The sequence below is a fragment of the Arachis hypogaea genome, chromosome 4, assembly GCF_003086295.3.
Source record: "Arachis hypogaea cultivar Tifrunner chromosome 4, arahy.Tifrunner.gnm2.J5K5, whole genome shotgun sequence".
Taxonomy (NCBI): Eukaryota; Viridiplantae; Streptophyta; class Magnoliopsida; order Fabales; family Fabaceae; genus Arachis; species Arachis hypogaea.
This window is the reverse complement of record NC_092039.1, coordinates 1478345-1498937: the sequence shown is the minus strand read 5'-3', so window position 1 is coordinate 1498937 and position 20593 is coordinate 1478345. Positions and strand designations below refer to the sequence as shown.

Genomic DNA, 20593 nt, shown 5'->3' with positions numbered 1-20593 from the left:
TTTTAGAATCAAAACATACATTTTTAAAAATTGATTTAAATAATTATTTTATCAAAAAATAGACCGAAACTGAAATAAAACTTTAAAAGTTAATCTATATATTAATTTTTTTAAATTAAAATATCTAATTTTAAAATCTTTAAAAACTGAATTATTATTATTATTATTATTATTATTATTATTATTATTATTATTATTATTATTATTATTTTCTAGTGTATAATAGATGGTTCGCTTTTATAGATAAAAGGAAGGGAATAGGAGAGAAGCAATGTCAAATATTGGGTGTCCGGCGAGAATGGAAGAAGGTGGAAGGTTGGAGGTGATAGACAACGCAATTCAGAAGCTGATAAAAGAAAACAAGAACAAAGCAATTTACAACGACGAAGATCCTGAAACTGAATACCAACTCGCTCTTACCAATCTTCTCTCTGCCGCTTCTCACTCTCACCTTCAGGTACGGCCGTTTATTCTTTTTCCTTGAAAAACCGCGTTTCCTTCAACTATATATGCCCAAACGCCGCATAATTTATTTAGATTTTCAGATTAAACTTAATTGGTTGATGAAAACCCTAAAATAGTATTTGGAAGAGAGACAGACAGGTACTGAAAATTTGAGACCGAAAAATAGAAATTGAAATAAATTTTAGGATTGTATTTAGTATAGAAAAAGTATATGAAATTAACTTTAAATTAGTCAAAAATAGAATAACTTAATTAATTATAAATACAGTAATTAGTTTTATTTATTTATAATTTAAAATTTTGATTATTAAATGTTTTACCATATTTAAATTAGGAGGAGATATGTTAAGTATCATTATAACGTGAATTATGCAAATTGATTCAATTAGCATTCATCTTTTTATTCTCTTTCTTTCTCCAAATGTCTAAAATATGATAAATTAAAAAATAAATTCAAAAATTATCCCATTTACAAAGAAACATCCTAATACTAGTATAAACATCATCTATATAAAAATTTTAAATTTATGCAAAAATATTTAGCTAATTTTTAGCTAAAACCATCTTGTTCCGAGCATTATTGTTTAGTATAAAATGAGAGTTGTTAACTGCTAATTTTATTGAAATAAGTCTCGGTGAATACTATGCTTATTATATAATGAAAAGTCTTAGAACAAAAGTTTATAATAAAAAAGGTCAAAATTTATTAACTTTATTTAATATATTTTATAATAAATAAATATTAAATAAAATAAATTTAGATTGTTTTGATTTTTTTTTCGTCTTTCTAATATTACCGATTATATAAAGTACATTATACTAGTTAGTGTCCCTAAAATAAGATGATATTACTCACAACACCTTTGAATTTTGTGATATCTACGATTTTTCTATCTTGATCAATTGTAATGTTTATAAGGAAGATTGGTGCCCCGCTTTATAAAATATAGAATAAATATCCTTTTCGGTCTGTAATCATTTGTTTGATGGATTTTTCACTTCTTAAGAAATCTAAAAATCTAAATTGATCTCTATCTACTTTGATATATGTACGTTCCAGTTCTTAGTTAAGGACTGAAAAAAACATTACCAAGGACTGGAAATACATTTACTCAAAGTTAATAGGGACTAGAATGTACATATTTCAAAATAAATAGGAACCGATTTGAATTTTTAATTTTTTTAGGGAGTGAAAAGTCCATTGGACAAATGGTTAAAGACCGAAAATGACATTTACTAATATAAGGTTGAGATTGATGCCAATTACTTGTCCATGTTAAAAGCATTTCTTGTATGTGCATTTTCTCAATCAATTAGCAGTTGGAGGTGTTGCAAAGAGATGATCCACTTGCTCAATCCGAAGCTTCTAGCCCTTCGGGTTCGGAAGCTTCTACAGTAATGAAAACAGAAAACAAAAACGCAGATTCTTGCAATGGAAGCACTGAAACTAATGAGATAGTGAAGGAGTTGAGGAAAATAAAGAGACAGAATTTTGTAACTCATTGCCTTCTGTCAGTTATGATTGTGCTCACTATGGCTTGGCAACTTTCAGAGGTTTCAATGATTATGAAGGTGAAAGATGGAATTAACCATCCATTTAGGTCCTTTGGAAGTATGATCAAAGCAATGGTCAAAGTCAACGCCCAAGAAGATGACAACAACAACAAAGAACATGATGATGAATCTTCATCGTCACTTGGTTCTCTCAAGTTGCCAGAGATGCCTCATATGGATGTAACAAATTTAGGTATCAATAATGGAAACCAATGAAACTGGCTACTCATTCTGTCCACTAATAAATATCAATGTTGTTTCAAATATTCTTTTCTTTATATTTATGTCACAAATATTTTGAAGGGCAATATTATATTGTCAATAAATATTATTATTTTTAGTCAGTATTTAATTAGCAATAATTTATACTTATACTTATCAAAATTTTACACACATAAATTAAAATAATTTGTACTCACATTTTTTAAAATTTGTATGTATAAATTAATAAAATTTATTTGTCAAAAATAATTTAATATATTTCCTGATCAAATAATATGATAAAAAATGTATATATATATATATATATATATATATATATATATATATATATATATATATATCGGGTCAGGTATTATCTAAATTCGATCCCACTCCGAACGAGTAGGGACGGAGTGGGTACCCGCAGATTTGGATAGTGTTGTCACCCCTCGAAAAAAGTGAGGGTGAATGAGTATAAACATGGACAAGTTAGTTTAAATTGAAATTCTTTACCCTAATTTAAAGGTAATGTGTCCACACCTGTTATTTTAAAAATTTTATTTATATTTTTTTTAGAAACTAATATATTCTAAGTATAAATCTTCAAAGATTTATTTATCACTTTACTCTTAATTTTTTGTTTCGGGCCTGCTACACATACAAGCCTACAAGCAACCAAGTTGGCCCAGCCCAAACACGAATCACGCGCATGAAAGAGAGATAAGATGCCGCGTCCAAATCACGCGCTGAGCATTCGAACGGTTACGTATGGGAGACTCTTCCACTTCTTCCACTTCTTCCATTTCTCAAGGCACTTTCAAAACAACGAAACCCTCTCATTTTCGAGCGAAAATCAAGTTTCAAAATATAGAAATCGTAGTTCGAAAACTGCATCAAAACACCATCAACTTCTCTGTGAAGAATCTGAAGAAAAAACAAACCAAGAATACTCAACGTAAGTCCATTAAAATACTGTATATTTTACTTTTCTTTTACGTCGTTCTGCTAGGGTTTACTATTACTCTTGCTTCTTTGTTATACGTCGTTCTTCTAAGTTATACGTCGTTCTTCTAAGTTCTACGTCGTTCTACATTGTTATTCTAAGTTCTCCTGCTATTTTTGTTGATTTTTGGGGGTTTATTCCGTATATTCGGGGGTGTAAACTGCTTAACCTTGTAATGTGGCTTTATATTGAAGCATGGCTGAGTGATATCTGTCTGATATCTATATGGATGTATCTGAATAATATCTATGGGTGTATCTCACTGTAATCAATGGGTGTATCTTGTTTGACATTGTTGGGTGTATCTGAATAATATCTATGGGTGTATCTCACTGTTATGAATGGGTGTATCTTGCGAATATCTGGCTGTATCTGACTCATATATATGGGTGTATCTTACTGTTATCAATGGGTGTATCTTAATTGTTATCAATGGGTGTATCTTGTTTGACATTGTTGGGTGTATCTGAATAATATCTATGGGTGTATCTCACTGTTATGAATGGGTGTATCTTGCGAATATCTGGCTGTATCTGACTCATATATATGGGTGTATCTTACTGTTATCAATGGGTGTATCTTAATTGTTATCAATGGGTGTATCTGAGTCATATATATATGGGTGTATATTACTGATATCTTTGGGTGTATTTTTAGTTTCAGAGAAAATGGCAGCAAGAAACCAAACCAAAGACCTGAAATGTGCCACACATCTCCTGAATGATAAGTTCAGAAACATGACTGAGGAGAAGAAGGCAATTGTAAGGGATCTTGGATTCGGTGAGTTGATGCACATCCCACCACTGAGGGTGGATCACCAACTCTTAAGGGAGCTGGCAAAAAACTTCAAACTTGGGGAGAACAAACTGAAGACAGGATATGGTTCTTTCCATATAACCCCAAAAAAAATAGGTGATGCGCTTGGCATCAATGCAACAGGTAATTAGCTCAAAATTATAGATGTATATTAAGTTGTTGCTTGGGTGTATATTAACCTGATGCTTGGGTGTATTTGAACCGACTTGGATGCTTTGTTGTCTTCCTTTTTGTAGGAGATCTATTTCCTGAGAAAGTTGACTATAAGAAACTTTCTGATGATGACAAAATAATTTATAGAAGATTCCAGGGTAAGACCCTCAAAAGTCTTACCGATGAGATGATGGAAATCGGCGTTGGCAACGAAGAGGAACGCCTGATGTTCAAGAGGATATTCATCCTCTACATACAGATGGCGTTCCTTTTGCCAACGACGATAAACAAAATATCGCCCGTGCACCTGGTCCCGATTTTTAAGATGGACGGCATAGAGGAGAGAAACTGGGGGGGGCATGTTTTGACCTTCATGATCAGGGGCATAACAGACTATCAAGAGAAGAAGAAGAAGGCAATCAATGGCTGCCTCTTCGCCCTGATGATAATCTACTTTCACCTTTCAAAAAACAAAGGCAAGAACAGGGTTGAAAGACCACCAAAGCCATGGATTGCCAACTGGACTAAGGAGCAGTTGGTGAAAAGAATGAATGAAGAGAAAGAGGAAATTTTGGTGAGTAATCATAATAAGTTGGTGTACTTTATTTACCCGAATGGTGCTAACTAAAATATCTCATGTTTCAGGGGATTCTGAATTTGGCAGAGACAAAAGAAAAAATGAGAAAAAAAGAAAAAAAAAACAAAAAAAAACAAGAAATAAAAAAAACAAAAAAAAGGAAGGCGAGCTCAACATCGTCTTCGGAGACAGAAATTACCGACAGTGACACTTCTACCTCTGAGTCTGAGGCTCAAGAAGACTCGGAGGATTCGGGAATTAAACACCCCGGCAAAAAGGGAAAAAAGTAAGTACCATACTTGGGTGTAATTTTTTTTTCGAGTTGGGTGTATTTTATTTGATCACGTTGGGTGTATGTAGTTTATTAAGCAGGGTGTGTTTCGTTTGCTGCGTTGGGTGTATATTGTATACTCAGTTGGGTGTATCTCGTGAATTCATTTGGGTGTATTTTTAATATGTTCTAAATGACGATTGTTTGCCTTCCAGAATGGACTCAAGAAAAAGAAAGCAGAGGGAAGAGGAGTCAGATTCTGATTCAGAATCTGAATCTGAACCAAGTGATGAGTAATGTCCTGAAATTATTACTCCTTTGTTTTGGCTTCTTTATAAAGATTTTGTGTATTAACTGAGGTGTCTTTTATTGACTTATAGGAGCGAAGAATCATCACCTGGGAAGAAGGAGAAGAAAAAGAAAAAAACAAAAACAACACCAAAAGAGTAAGCACTTCTTTCATTAATATTCTATGATAAAATTAATTTTTTATTTCTGATTGGTACTGTTTTTTTTTCCACCCAGAACACCACAAAAAAAGAAAAAAGTAGTTGTGGAGGATTCACCTCCTGAAGAAGATCAATACTTTTACGGGTACAGTACCTCCTAAGCTATACTACGGTCTATCATCGTAATTATTTTTGTTAACGTCTTATTTTATGAATGTAGTGAGACATATGAAATATCGAGTGACGAACTTGATGAATTGCTAGGGGAAAACGTTCATAAATCTGCTGCAGAGGGGTATGTCTTGCTGTGCTGTGTATTTGAGATTTTGGTGTCTTTTGTTTGCTAATAATTGTATCTTGTTTCGCAGGGACAACCAAGCTGACCTGCGATCGACAGAAGGTCGCTATGTGTCCTCTGAAACGTAAGAAGCTTTATTATTTAATAAAATCTTGTTATCGTGATTTGGATGTATTCTGTGAAACAATATGGGTGTATTTTGTGGATCAAGTTGGGTGTATCTTGTTTACTAAGTTGGATGTATATTTCGTTTGAATAACATGAAATCTGTTTAGACTACCGGCTGTGAACTTGGGAAGTGATGATCCTTCCTCTCAAGGACGCACAGAACAGAGTAGTGTAAACCAGCCGTCTCAGAGCATGTAATTTCTCTTTCAAATAACCGTTACTTTTCTTCTTCTAATAACTTCTACTTCTAATTCTGTATATATTTTTTTTAGAAAAAAAGCCCTTTATTATTTTATTCAAGAAAAAAAAGGCAGCAAAAAAAAGCAAAAACTGCAAGTATGTAAGTTCTCAAAAAACAAAGTCCGTCTTCTTTTTGAATTATTCGGGTGTATTTTTTGACCTTCTTTGGGTGTATTTTAGGTTGACTCCGGATGATTCGAATATGATGGTTGTTAGGGAACAAACGCCGTCGGAAGCGCTTGCAATGTGAGTTTTCCAAGAATATTTCAACCTTATAAGCTTATTATTTTCAAATACGTTGTTAACCTTTCATTTTTATTCTTGTTTAGAGTCCCGATCCAGTTTTTTGTGCCGCCATCCCAGCAAACAACCACTGACGCAGATTCCGAACCAACCCCTATGCTACAGATTGAAGGGGCTAGAGAAACGTAAGAAAATAGTATTGGGTGTATATTTGTTTAGGGTTTGGGTGTATATTTGCTAAGAGTTTGGGTGTATACTCTTCCTGATTGATTTTGTGTAACTGTGCAGCACTCCTGAAACCCCCAAACAACATCAAGAAACAACACCCAAGCTTCCCCCAGCTCCAACAAAAATGTAAGTTAATTAGACTAGAATCAATCTTTGCTTGTCATCCGTATATTCTTATTCTTACTCTTATTCTTATACATAATGATGCAGTCATCCAGACGCCGAGGACGCTGCTGCCCTGTTGATGATGGCACGGACAGCAGCCTATGTTCCTAAAATAGATCCGGGGATGCCATCATTCAGCCTCGGATTGACAGATTCAAGCCAAGAGGGGGCGTCGACGCAGGAGACTGAAAGGGAAAAATCTCCAGAAACTGCAACTATGCTAGAACAATTGGACAGTTTGGTCCAAAAGTTAGCAAGCAGTGCGTCAAAGGGAAAAGACGAAAGTCCAAAAATTCAGAGGGAGACTGGGGGAGAAAGTTCTGCTAAGTTTGAAACCCCGGGGGGAATAAATCAAATTCCGGATGATATGAAAGAAAAGTGCTACATCTGGGGGACGAGACTGAAGGAAGATGCAAAGGGAGATACTAACGAGTTTGAGGAGATATGCACTCTGACTGGCCAAGGAGAATACATTTTGATGAGAACGCACCTTGCATCCCTCCAGGCAAACAGTGATATAGAATCTCAGGTAATTTTAGACTAACATTAATGTTTTTACACCAAAGTCAACTGCAATGTTTATTAATTTAAAATTGATTTCTAGATTGTATCTGCCATCTGCCTCATCCTAAACCAGAAAAAGGAAAACAGGTTTCAGGCACAAATATACTGTCTCCCCCCCGATATTGTGGTAAGTGTTACTTCTACAAACTTTGGGTGTATTTTATGCATTGATTTGGGTGTATTTTTTAGCTTAGATTGGGTGTAAGTTGTGTATTTTCATGTTTTCATTTCTTGTATTGCAATTCTTGCAGAGCATGGCACTTTCGGATCACCTAAGGGGGGAATTCATATCTCCGAAAACGAACAGAGAATTCATGGTGGAAGCCTACCCCAGTTTCATTCCCTTCATAGATAGAAAAAAATTAAGTTCGCATCCATATGTAAGTTTTTGTTTCGTAAATTTGTTAGTACGCTTATTTACTTATATGCCAAATAAAATAACAGACTGTTGAAATGTGGCAATCCTTCAGATTTTTGCTCCTGTTTGCCACTCGGGACATTGGTGGTTATGGCTGATAAATACAAGAACGCGAAAATGTCAAATACTTGACCTGCTACACAAAAAAGCTCCAAGCGATGAGATAAAGGACATTAATAAATTCACTGTAAGTTCCCTCTGTCTTCTTTACTTTAATAGATAGGTCTATTTTGAAATTTGAGTTGGGTGTATATTCCATATTCAATTGGGTGTATCTTGTCCATTGATTCGGGTGTATTACTGACTTGTTTTGGTATTTAAGGGATATGTATTTTCAAGATTGATAGCATATGCCGGCGGGAAACCTCTCGAGAAAGGCGAGAAGGAGAAGGAAATTAAAGCACCATATGTTAAAATTTCAGGCCAAAAAACAAGGTATAGATTTGTGACTCTGAACCTTAAACTTTCCTAAATGAGATTTGTAATTTATTTTCTTCGTTTTCAGCTATGACTGCGCTATTTCCGTAATGAAGTGGCTTGAGTTAATAGAGCCGGAAAACATTAAAAAGGGGAAGTATGAATGGGATAATTGGACACAGGTAACTGTCTTTAAAACTATATAACTCTGTATTACTTTACTGAATTAATATTTCTGTTTAAACATAACATACTTTTTAATTGTAGGAGGAGGTGGACCACTATAGAGTGGAGTATGCTTCCCGGATACTATTCAGTGAGATGAATAAACAGAGAGATCGGGCAATTAGAGAGAGTAGTGCTATAAGGCTGTCGAAGCCATCCTCTGTATTATTGAGTCCGTTTTGTCAGATTAATTCTGAGGATATAGAAAATGGGTAGTTTGTAAATTGAACAAATGATGTAAAATATTTGCCATTTATCAACAACTTCTATTCCATGTATATTTTTTCCCATAGTTAAACTATCTGTGCTGGTAAACTGTCTGTGATGTATTGAAAAACTGTATTACAGGTGGTAAAACATAAAGCAAAAAATCAAGGCATACGCATATTATAAACTGTTACACCCAACGCAAGTCTAATAATACACCCGAGGTTGAATAAAATATACACCCAATTGTCTGTGAAGTATTCAAAATGAATGAATTACATGTACTAAAATATGAAAAAAAATATCAACTGAAATATATCGCCCATAACCTGTGAATTTTTACAGCTTTTGTTCCTATATGTATCTGAATATGTGTCTATCTGTAAATTGTCTATTAACAAAAATACACCCAAAAGTAATAGTGATTTTACACCCATACTCGCTATAACTATACACCCAAAGAGTTATCCCCTGCTGCTGGTACCCTGACCTGATAATTTATAACTTGTCCCTGATATTGGCTGCAACTTGAATGCGCCGCTGATGCAGCATCAAACAGGTTTATCTGAATATAACACTCACGCATTAGCTAAACTATTAACTAGAAAAATAAACTCAATTGCCACAAATTTAAAGAACATTACATTTACCTCGCTTAAAACTTTCGTCTTCTTCTTCTTTGTGGCATTTGCAATCTGTTTCTCCAGCTTTGAACCTAGCCTGTTTTTTGGACGTCCTCTTGTTCGAATCCTTGGCGGGCTTTGAAGCTCGTTAACGGATTCCAAGTTGGCGTCTTCGTGGGATAAAGAAGATGTCCCCTTCCTTTTGGCTTTTAGTGCTTCCATCTCGGCCATGACGTTATCGTACGCACGGTGCAGAATTGCAGTCAGCTCCTCCGATTCGGAGGCAAATTCGCAAATATTTTGCGAACGAAAAACCAGTTGGTCGAACCTCTTGCTTCTTGGCTCCATTAGTGGCTCGTCGTGGCTGCTCTTGATGTGTGTGTGTCGCCTCTTTACCTTCTTGCTCCATCGTTCCAGTATGTATCTAGGGGACACTTGGCTTACTTGTTCGAAGCTTAACACGCTTAGTGCGTGACGGCACAGTATCCCTCTCGACTCGAATAATAAGCATTGGCATTTTACCTCGGCTGCAACTGAGTCGTAGGTAACCGCGAACTTGTCCAACATTGAGCTGGAAACTTGTTCTCCGACTTCGTATACTGAATAGCCTAGAGCGGAATTCTTTAATCTGGTGATGCAATTCGCCTTTCCTCTGAATTGGGCTTGGACTTCCCTAAACTTTGCGTGGGTGTACGCATCTTGAAACTGAGCTTCGATGGAGGATTTGGTTGCACACGGTATGACCGTATGAAAATCTGCAGCATCTGATTCTCTCTCTGCTTGCTCCCTGCTTCCGAGGCAATTATCGTACTGTTTGACGAACTGAATGAGCGAGTTGTTCCGGGTGATGTACTTGTTAAAAAATGAATGCATGCTCTCGCTCCTTTGTGTGCTTCTCATCCCTGCCCAGAAGTGGTGGTCCAGATAGATAGGAACCCATATGTGACGATCTTCGTACAGATCTGCATAATACACCCAAACACACACAGTAAAATACACCCGAGAGATCGTACAATTTACACCTCTGCTGCAGAATTTAAAAACACATTACCTGAGAGCCACTTGTTGTCCGCAAGACCAAAATTCACCAGAAAATCGTTCCAATTCCTATCGAATGAGTCTTTGCTGTGAGAGTTCCAAACAACATGGCTCATTTGTTGTTCGATATCGGCGTGTCCCTTGTACCCGTTTAATTTGCTTGAAATCTTCTTCATGATGTGCCAAATACACCAGCGGTGAACTGTTGTTGGCATACAGGCCTCTAAAGCCCTTTTCATTGATGCGCACTGATCGGTGAGAAACCCTTTCGGAGCGTTTCCTCCCATGCAACGAAGCCAGCATTGAAATAACCATTTGAATGATTCAATTTCTTCGTTCTTCATCAAAGAGCATCCGAGAAGTGTTGACTGACCGTGGTGATTCACCCCGACAAAAGAACCACAGACCAAATTATACCTGAAACGAATTACCATGGTCCAGAATGCAAAATCATTAGGTACACCACAACAAATGCTTAAAATACACCCAATGACACAGCCAATATACACCTCTGCTGTGGATTAGTAAAAATAAATTAATTTAGCATCATAAAAAGGGACAGTTTGTTACCTGTTTGTATTGTAGGTGGTGTCGAATGAAATGACGTCTCCGAAATACTCACAGGCGGCTCTGCTTCTTGCGTCGGCCCAAAAGGCCAGCTTAATCGATTGATCCTCCTCGAGTTCGAGCTCAAAAAAGAAATTCGGATTCTTCTCTTTCATCCTTAACAAATGTTTCCCGAATTCCTTCGCATCTTCTTGTTCGGAAACATTCCGCACTTCCCTGGTAATGTAATTTCTCACGTCCTTTTCGATGAAATTTAACTCGCGGTGACCCCCGGCAGCCGCAACAAATGATTGGTAGGTTTTGCTTGGTCTGATACCGGCCTCGTCGTTATTCTCTATCGTACGACGAATGGACATGCTTAGTTCCCTGTGCTGTTTGAGCATCTCTGCTTTGCTTGGACAGCAGGGGTGTGAATGATCCAGCACAACCTTTGAAATGATCCAAGCACCGACATCCTTCAATGTGTGTATATAAATTCTTGCAGGACAGTTTAAACCGGCTGTCGGATTGGTCTTCTCGGTTGGAGATATTTTAGATTTCCATTTTCCCTCTCTGCTACATGTAATCAGTTGATTCTTAATCTCGTTTCCCTTCCTATTTGTGCACCAAACTCTTGTAGAGAAACCTGCAACCTTGGCGTAGTTCCTGTAAAATTTTCCAGCATCTTCAAGGGTCGTAAAGGTCATTCCGACCTTCGGAACAAGCTCGTCATCAACAACAGAGAGAGGCTGCACAATAAACCGTGTCAGAACTGTGAATACACCCATAGATATGATACAAATACACCCAATCATGTCTAATATGATACACCCGAACCGAAACAACTCAACTACAGAATGACCTTTAAAGCCATAAACTGTCAATACACAGACTGCAGAATACACCATGTCAAAAACTAAAAACACACCCAATCATGTTTGATATAATACACCTGAACAACAACAACTCAATTAAAAATAACAAAAAAGCAGTAAAGTGTATATACACCCACACTTATAGCTAAAATACACCCAAAGAAGAATTGATCTACACCCGAGCGTCTGCTATAAATTCCAGGTAATTAAACAATGTTCAGCAATTTTTAAACTACACAATGCTATACAAATTACTGTAAATCAAACCTCAGGAACTTCGCTAGATTCAAATTCATAATCCACATCGCCTGGATTCAGCGCAGAATCTGAGCTTGAAGGATCCATTATCTTCAAAACGAGTTCGAACTTTGATTTCAGAAAACAACAAATCAAAAGAGAAAACGAAGCTCGAGTTGCAGAGAGAGAAAAAGAGAACGTAAACGAAGAACATACCAGTGAGAAAAGAAGAGGAAAAGATCGATGGAGAAGAATGAGGAAAAACGCGCGAGAAGAAGAACAACCAAATCTCAAAATAACGAAAACGAAGAAGGAAACAAATATTTTAAATTTGGAAGTTAGATATACGCGGCATATTATATAGCGCGTGTAATCAACGTAGCTGGAGGAGCGAGTATTTTAAATTTATTATTTAATAAACTTGTAAAGCATACAAGTCCTAATGGCTTGTATGCAGAGCTTTTCCGTTTTTGTTTTTTAACATAAACTCAACTGTTTTTCTTTAACTGAAAAATAAAAGAGATCACCTTTATATATTTGTACAAATTTTATAAAGCATTAATATCTTTTTAAAGAAAATAATAAGATTTTTTGCTTTTCAAGGGAAAAAAAGCCAAACAGAAGTATTAAAATCAATTTTCTTACATTTTTTAACAATATAAAGAAGTTCGTCCAGTCATAAATAAAAAGAGAATAATTATCTAAATCCGTCTCTAAGAATAATTAACGACTATGTGTGCAAGTTAATATTTCATGTCAACCATTACTATTGGTAACTAATTTAAAAAGATTGTATTGTCTAATAAAAATAAATATTATGAAATGTTTTATGTATTTTAAATTCTAAATGACCCCCAAATTAAATGCAAATATTAGTATATTTTGATTTGATCTGAACACTTTAACCTGTTTATATTATACTGTACTACTAAATATATAACACAATGAAAAACAACAACAATTGAAAGGTAAACAAATAGAAGCCAAAGCAAGCCAGAAATGAAAATGTACAAATCGGCCAAAAATCCATGGATCACTCCAACAATGTACTACACAATCTTTGACGCCGGAATCCGGCACGACGGTTACACGCCACCATTGATGAGCTAGTATGGTGTGCACTTAAACCACCTTTGTCACTAACAACCTAAAATTTCCTTCTCTCATCTTGAATCAAATCTCTATCTATATACACACGTGATGTATTAAAACTATAATAAGTTTACAAGAGTGGTGTGAGCAAAGTAGGATTCTTATTGCTACATACATAAAACGAAGAGACACCACATGTCCAGAACCAATCATTTATATAAACACACCCGGGTCGTCCCCCCCTCGATCGAGATGATGCCATGGATGGAAGTTAATACTTTACATTGAACAATCAACGAGTTTTGATACCTTCACAACCAATTCTAAAATCCAATTGCGACGAATCAAACTTGGCTCCTATGTACACTCCCTGCGAAAGAATCAATACCTTTAAAACCAAGGATCTTCAAGAAAATAGTGAGCTTAATGGGGAAGTAGCAATATGCAGAAGGTGAAAACTCAGATGCAGTCGACTTCACGTAAAGTTGATAGTTGAGAGCCGTTAGATGAAAATTTAATCAAATCAATCAAATCATCTAACGGTTCTCAGTTATCAACTTCACGTGAAGTCGTCGACTGCACCTGAGTTCCCACCTATGCAAAAACTTACTCTCAGGATAACTTGAGAAGTTATTTATGCACAAAGTATGTCCTGGAGAACAGGTGCAGATGCTTCCAGTTTCCACCGGTTTCGATCTGTTTTCATGAAGTTGGGAAAAACCGTGAAACTTCTCTATAAAGTTGTTCAGCTTCAAAGGGTTTTGAAACATATCCATCCATCCCACTTTTTAGGCATTCCTCATTTGTTGCCTGCATCACGTCCGCTGTCATAGCCAAAATGGGAACACGCAACTTTGAATTATTACCATCACCGTCTTCGATGCTCGCCATGTGCTCCAGCTCTCGAATTCGTCTTGTAGCTTCAAAGCTGCCACAAAAGAATTGTATATTAGCATACTTGTCAAATAAATTGTGGCACAAGTTTATGAACAGAGTTTAATTTTGATGCACTGACAGTGTAAAATGTTTTACAATCCGTCCTTTTAGATGATCATGCACGCGGTCAATGAAAATAGTAGTTACTTTTGATGATGTCGTATTATGTGATTGGATGCAGGTTGTTTTACACTGACAGAACATCAAAATTAGTGGTTGCATATTTAGAAGAAAAGCATATTGGTTGCATACCCATCCATTTCTGGCATTTGGATATCCATGAAACAGGCATCGAATTGATGGGGTGGCTTCAGCTTGGAGATGGCATCTTTTCCACTGCTTACACAAACCACATCAGCTCCATATTTTTTCAAGGCACCGGCTGCCACGGTGCGGTTCACACTGTTGTCGTCTACGACTAAAATCCTTCTCCCTCGAAGAAGATGTTGGAGAGATAAACTGGGGAGCTCCACATTTCGAGTGTTCCCTCTGTTCCCAACACCCATGGCTCTTTGCAATGTCACAGCTAGCATACTTGCTTTTAGAGGTTTTGTGATGACAACTGGAAAAGGATCACCAGAATTTACAGAACTTGCTCTAAAAGAACTATTGGAATTAACAAGAATGAATAGCTTCGGAGGGTCAACTTTTCTAGTATTGTTGACGAAGTGCGACGAAATGCTCGAATCTCTATCCCAGACCTCCTGCTCAATAAAAACAATACTAATTGCTGAATTCCCATTGGTTATGAGGGACAAACCTTGATCCAAATCTGAGACTAATTCGACACGAATGTCAAGACGTTGGAGGTGATATCTTGAAACTTTAGCTCGAATGGGTCTGGGGTCGATAACTAAAGCATTCGTGCCATGGAATTCCGAGGAGGCAAGATGAGGCTGGTTGTTGATTTGCTGAGTTCTACCCTCCTTTGAATTGGGAGATCCATTTGTGAAGACAGCAGTAAATGTGAAAGTGGAACCTATGTTGGGTATGCTCACAAACCCAATTTCTCCATTCATACGTCCAACCAAACACTTACTAATGCTTAGACCAATCCCGGTTCCCCCATGTTTTCGGGAGATGGATGGATCTACTTGCATGAAAGGAGTGAATATACGGGACTGTGCCTCGAGAGGAATACCTACTCCAGTATCCTCGACAGATACAATCAGATTGACAAGCTCGCTCGAGGGGGACGAAAAAGAACCAAGAGGTCCCTCTTGGCTGAAAGCCTTGAATCCTTCCCAGCTCCGACGAATATCAGCAACCGGGTAACCACTTAAGGTATCTTTTGAGGTTGATTGCGGCTCAACTTCTATTGAATGAACAACCTCCTCAACAAGATGGATGGTAACAAAGATATGTCCTTTTTCCGTGAACTGCCAAACAAACAACTGTCATTTTGAGACCATAAGCATGTGTATAAGTCAATCTAACATCTATCCCTATAGACATACCTTAATAGAGTTGCCCATGAGATTTGTAATTATTTGTCTAAACCTTCCAGGATCACCTATGAGTTGTTCTGGAACCTTATCCGAGACATATACTGCCAACTGTGCTCCGCCAAAATCGATCATGTTATAATTAGAAATGCAATAATTGAAACTTCCATCATATCAAAGAGAAAAATAATTTTACCTCTACTCCTTTCCCTTGAGACTTCTCAGAAAACAGTAACAACACATCATCCAAAATCGCCCGTAAGTCAAACACCACTGCCTCCAGCTCTAGCTTACCGGAATCAATCTTTGCCTGGTCCAAAACCTCATTTATAAGGGATACAAGAGCTTTTCCACTACCCTGTGCTGTTCTGACATACTCCTGTTGTGTTACATCCAGATCTGTGTCCATAAGCATATTCAACATCCCTGAAATCCAATTATAGAACAAAGTCACTCACAGATGATGAACACCACTCTCTTTTATCAAGTTATACTAAAATAAGAAGACAGGGCTTGTGTGAAATTATACTAGCAAAGGACAACAGGGTCAAGAGTTCAACTCACCTAAGACACCATTCATTGGTGTTCGGATCTCATGGGAAACAGTGGCGAGAAACTGCAGTGTCAATCATCAATTAGGCCCCCCAAATGATCAGTATAAGTTAAGGATAAGCAAGTTATAATATCAGTCAGAAGAAGTCTCATACCTGAGATTTTGCAACATCAGCTGCCTGGGCACGTTTTTTAAGCTCCATCTGCTCATTGTAATTATCCTCGGAAATGAACATTCGATTCACAGTGGCATAGAGAATATATCCAATAAGGACTGCAATAACAAGCATGCCAACTGATGAATGTATTGCCTCCCACGGCCACGGTGGTTTCTGTTTGAACCTGTGTCGGCATCAAACCGGATTTCAGGCATAGTTCAAATCTATGACTAATTTCACATTTCAATAATGTGAAAATTAATATAATACACCAAAATAATAAACAACTAACTCCAGAAAAGAGACCTCTAAACTGCAAGTTTTGTAAGATCAATATGCCAAATGAAATTAAACCACGTCGTATAAGATAACATATAAAACTCATTTGGCAACATATGTTACCTGCAGTGCATCTCATGCTTCCTGAAGGGATCTCCAAAGTTGAGAGTGCTGACATGGTAGAATTCATCACCTAATACATCCGAACCATACATGGCAATAGGATCGGTATGATTTGTAGTATCATAAACATTAACAATTACTGACTGCTTGCTAGCAAGTTGCTGAAGTAATTTTTCCACTAATGACTCAATGTCAAAGACCCCTCCAAGATACCTTCACAGGAATTAATAGAAAACATTAGAAAGCTTCTCTAGCAAGTCAAATGCAGTATGAATTGTGCTCTCAAATTCATTATCCAGTCCCCAGTGAAAAAGTTGCTTCGAAACTCTTAATTACCGAACTCGAATGAGGAAAACTATGTTAAGTGTTTCACTAATCCAAGGGAACCCCTTTAAGTTTTATAAAACTGGAATTGTTTCATTGAAAAAGAATAAGACTTGTAAGTGTTCAAACACATTGAATGTACAAAAAATTTAAGTACACACCCATCAGTTGCTTGAATCCTTTCATCTGGGGTTGCATTTGATGGAAGTTCTTTCTTGTATACAGCAAATGTGAGGATAACGCCTAGACGATTTGTTTTGAGCAGCCTGAAGGGAGCAGTTAAGACTCCTTTGCCTGACTCTCTAGCACGCAACACGTTTTGCCGGTCTTCCTGTAGATGAACAAGTGAACAATCAGTAACAGTTAAGCATTCTGATGTCCACAAAGTTATACTATTCAATTCTCTATACTCTATAAGGTATCAACTCATGGAGATGAAAGAATAGGGGAGAGAAAGATAATTGAAAAAGTATCAATGTTGGAGCATAAATAGTTTTGGGAATAAGCTAACAAGTGTTTAAGACTAGTAACTAAAACCAAATTACACTAAAGCCAAAGAATTATTTAATGGCATTTATTTAAACTAAATTAATAGAGTTTTTTTATTTTTTTTCTCACACCCATTCACTCTTGCAACATTAAATGTTTGGTGCACTCTCTGTCAGAACATAAATTGGAATAAAAAATTAAAAATCTCCTTAATTTTTCATTGCTTTTAATCATTTCACAAAGTAAAAGGGTTTAGGTAGGGCCACTTGTTGAGGTGTTAAATGTACAAAAACAATCAAAACTTTCCAACATAAATAGCCTTAACAAGGTACATTTAAATACCTGTATACACTTTAGGTAAATCCTTTGACAAATAAATAAATAAATCCTACTTGGCCAAGTAATTAAATGCATTTAATACAAGATACTTCATGTTTCTTTAAAAAGGCCAACTTCCATAACCCATTTTCAACATGTTTTCTCAAGACATCATTAATGACCGATGGATTTACGAGTACAAGTTTGTACATTATTACCATTCAATACATTGCCATGAAATTAAGAGTGAAATGCTTTACATGCATAAATAGTTGATCATGTTTGACAGTGTCAAACTTCTATTAACAGATTTCATAGTTAGCTATAGATGTTTTAAACTTTAAACATAATAAAAATGTATAAATTGAAGCAGTTACATTTAAGAGATGGTAAGAGAAAGTTACCTTTCCAGAAAGCACATCAACAGAAATTACATGTTTGATTGTTTCCTGGGCAAAGATGACAGGAGCATATTCTTCCTGAATAGGGGATGGCTCCAATGCCTCTAAGGCGAAATCATCCTCTTGAACCGGGTTTTGTTCCAGGGTATCCATCCTCTTAATAGTCCACCCTTGCTGCTTCTCGAATTGTTCCCTTTCGGAATGGAGCACCCTTACAGCATATGCAACACCACTTGTAAGGGGCCTCTCGAACGCAGTTCTTTCCGTATACCTGGCAAAAGTTTTCTGCAGAGCTGTCACAAGTTAGATTGAGTTTTAAACAAAGAACTTACCATCAATTAGTCCTCCTTTGGTAACTGTCTTAGGAAAGAAATACAAAAATGCGAGGACACAATTTTGATAAAGGAGATAATAAATACAGAAACAGCAGAATTGTGTCTATTATGGGACAGGACCCTAAGACAAAGACACCGAAGACGAAGACATTAGTGTTCTTCCTACAGGAGCACACTAAGACCATGCATTTCTAACCAAATGCAACTTTACCAAACATAGACCAGTTCCAGCTCCTAAGAGATTTACCTACTTGAATAAAATAAATAAACAAATCTAACTTAAAAAGGGAAGCCAAAATAGCAAACTGTTATTGAGATCGAGTACCTGATCGATCGCAGAAGGGTCCATGGCATGGTGAAAAGTGGAGATCAAAATGGACATAGCCTGAATATGGTTCATACTAACATTAAACTGATCCTGCAGCATCCTTGCCCTTTCATCACACAAGCTAACCAGACTTTCCTTCCTCTTCTCAGTAGCCTCTGAGCTCATATGCAAGAACCTCGAGGACGAAATCACAATCCAAAAAACCACATAAGCATGCCAGAGCTTCCTCCACCAGGATCTCCTCAAACTGTTATACTTGTAATAGTATTGTTTACAAGTGTTCCCTAAGTTCTTCTCCCACCAATTATTGAGCCAAACCTTCCCATCATAATCTCCAAGAAAACCCATCTTCCACTTGTTATTGTTACTACAATTATGGTTATGATTAATTCCAAGATTGCAATTGAACCAGTTGAGGTAAATGAAAGACACAATCAAGCAACATGGCACCCAAAGTAGATGCCCTACTTTTAGACCAAACCCAACAACATGGAGCAAACTCATCCAACAACAGTTCCCCACTCAATTTTATTACTATCAACAGTTCCAAGGAAAAAAACACTGTCAAATCCACAGAATCTCCACAAACTCAGAGACCTATTTCACCAAAAGAGAAATTAGGAAGTACAGTTCTTGAAAATACCAAAATATGATGAGAAACTAAATAAAGATGCTATCTTATCCAGCATAACAATTAGCTTGGGGAAAAAAATAAAGAATAAAAAATAAAAATGAAAATAAAAGAGAGAAAAAAAAAAGGGTCTAGAATGGCAGAACCAAACATGAAATTCACAAACACCCTTTTTTTTTTAGAGAACCAAAGAATGATTCCAAGTTTCTGATTCCAGAAACATGAAATTGACACTTCTTGTTTATCTTGTCAGCCACTACTAGCTACCAACCAAAGACATAGAAGACCAAAAAAAAAAAAAAGAGGGGCCAGAACTAACCTTCAAAGATTCGATCTTTAGCTACCAAAATCAGAGAGTGTTCCTCAAATTTTTCAGAAGCAGTAACAAGGTTTGAACTTTGAACTATGAAGCACTACTCCAACAAAAAGATTTTGTTGGAAATGGAAGAAATGGATTATTATTAATATTATTATTATTATGAAGTAAGTGAAAGGAAAATGAAGCTTAAAGAAAAAGAAAAAAAACAGAAAGAGTTAGAGAAATGAATTGAAATTCATGGGGAGTGAAGAGGTGCTGCTAGCTAAGGAGGAATTTTTACAAAAGACACATGATAAGAATATGATAGCAACAATGTTTCTTGGTATTGGCCATTATCTCTTTCTCAACTATCCACTCAAAAAAAAAATAAATATATAAATAAAATATATTATTTTAACAAAATGCTCCTTCATATGTTAGAAAAAACCAACAATACATGTACAAATTTATTTAGACTTTAGTTGGGAAGTTAATTTTTTTTGTTAATATCAATTAAGTTTTAATTTTTTTTATTCTAAAAATTTAATTTTAATGCATTGACAGTCGTGTAGTTACAATCGTTTTTTTTATGACTATTTACAAAGTGAATATAAAAGTAGTTATTTTTACTAATATGACGTAATGTGATTAGATATACGCGTAAAATAGTTTTACACTAACAGTACATTAAAATTAAATTATTATTCTAAATTTTAATTTTAAATCCTAATTTTTTAGAAAAATAAAAAATAAAAATTAATTCTTCTACTTATTCATTTATTTGTTAGATTAATTTTTTATTTTTTATGCACAATATGTGTAAGAATAGTTTGTGCTTTTTATAGTACTTTAATTATATATTTTTGCATCATTATAAATAATATCTAGTTGATAAATGTGTGT

At 36.0% G+C, this 20593-nt stretch overlaps 5 protein-coding genes across 8 annotated transcripts; 2 read left to right on the top strand and 3 right to left on the bottom strand.

Annotated features, from left to right (window-relative positions):
* The first annotated feature begins 212 nt into the window (after positions 1–212).
* LOC112795627 (uncharacterized) lies at positions 213–2283 on the top strand. 2 transcript variants are annotated; one of them, XM_025837656.3, is made up of 2 exons: positions 213–457; positions 1783–2283. In XM_025837656.3, the coding sequence occupies exons 1-2, from the start codon at positions 272–274 to the stop codon at positions 2233–2235; spliced, it is 639 nt and encodes a 212-aa protein (XP_025693441.1). In that variant the 5' UTR covers positions 213–271; the 3' UTR covers positions 2236–2283. The 2 variants fall into 2 exon arrangements, with proteins under 2 accessions (XP_025693441.1, XP_025693442.1); XM_025837657.3 differs by having other exon boundaries at positions 225–457; positions 1786–2283.
* A 605-nt stretch (positions 2284–2888) lies between these two features.
* LOC112794147 (uncharacterized) lies at positions 2889–8753 on the top strand. 2 transcript variants are annotated; one of them, XM_072234752.1, is made up of 20 exons: positions 2889–3175; positions 3881–4162; positions 4276–4766; positions 4838–5055; positions 5256–5333; positions 5421–5486; positions 5566–5634; positions 5710–5784; positions 5858–5911; positions 6063–6149; positions 6376–6441; positions 6525–6623; positions 6727–6792; positions 6877–7360; positions 7436–7522; positions 7647–7775; positions 7866–8000; positions 8136–8248; positions 8319–8412; positions 8498–8753. In XM_072234752.1, exons 1-20 carry the CDS (start codon positions 2989–2991, stop codon positions 8669–8671), a joined length of 3054 nt encoding a protein of 1017 aa, XP_072090853.1. In that variant the 5' UTR covers positions 2889–2988; the 3' UTR covers positions 8672–8753. The 2 variants fall into 2 exon arrangements, with proteins under 2 accessions (XP_072090853.1, XP_072090854.1); XM_072234753.1 differs by lacking the exon at positions 6063–6149.
* A 7-nt stretch (positions 8754–8760) lies between these two features.
* On the bottom strand, positions 8761–10198 carry LOC140184373 (protein FAR-RED ELONGATED HYPOCOTYL 3-like). The gene is made up of 2 exons (XM_072234756.1): positions 9313–10198; positions 8761–9227 (listed from the first exon to the last, which is right to left on the bottom strand). The coding sequence occupies exons 1-2, from the start codon at positions 10183–10185 to the stop codon at positions 9111–9113; spliced, it is 990 nt and encodes a 329-aa protein (XP_072090857.1). The 5' UTR covers positions 10186–10198; the 3' UTR covers positions 8761–9110.
* Positions 10199–10289: 91 nt separating this feature from the next.
* On the bottom strand, positions 10290–11816 carry LOC140184372 (protein FAR1-RELATED SEQUENCE 5-like). The gene is made up of 2 exons (XM_072234754.1): positions 10894–11816; positions 10290–10740 (listed from the first exon to the last, which is right to left on the bottom strand). Exons 1-2 carry the CDS (start codon positions 11775–11777, stop codon positions 10302–10304), a joined length of 1323 nt encoding a protein of 440 aa, XP_072090855.1. The 5' UTR covers positions 11778–11816; the 3' UTR covers positions 10290–10301.
* A 1144-nt stretch (positions 11817–12960) lies between these two features.
* Positions 12961–20129, bottom strand: LOC112795626 (histidine kinase 3). Of its 2 annotated transcripts, none has more exons than XM_025837655.3 (12): positions 19712–20129; positions 18759–19128; positions 18102–18383; positions 17052–17221; positions 16567–16779; positions 16162–16348; positions 16019–16070; positions 15651–15880; positions 15467–15565; positions 14262–15388; positions 13684–14001; positions 12961–13443 (listed from the first exon to the last, which is right to left on the bottom strand). In XM_025837655.3, exons 2-11 carry the CDS (start codon positions 19107–19109, stop codon positions 13776–13778), a joined length of 2937 nt encoding a protein of 978 aa, XP_025693440.1. In that variant the 5' UTR covers positions 19110–19128; positions 19712–20129; the 3' UTR covers positions 12961–13443; positions 13684–13775. The 2 variants fall into 2 exon arrangements, with proteins under 2 accessions (XP_025693440.1, XP_025693439.1); XM_025837654.3 differs by having other exon boundaries at positions 18759–19358; positions 19712–20100.
* Positions 20130–20593: the final 464 nt, after the last annotated feature.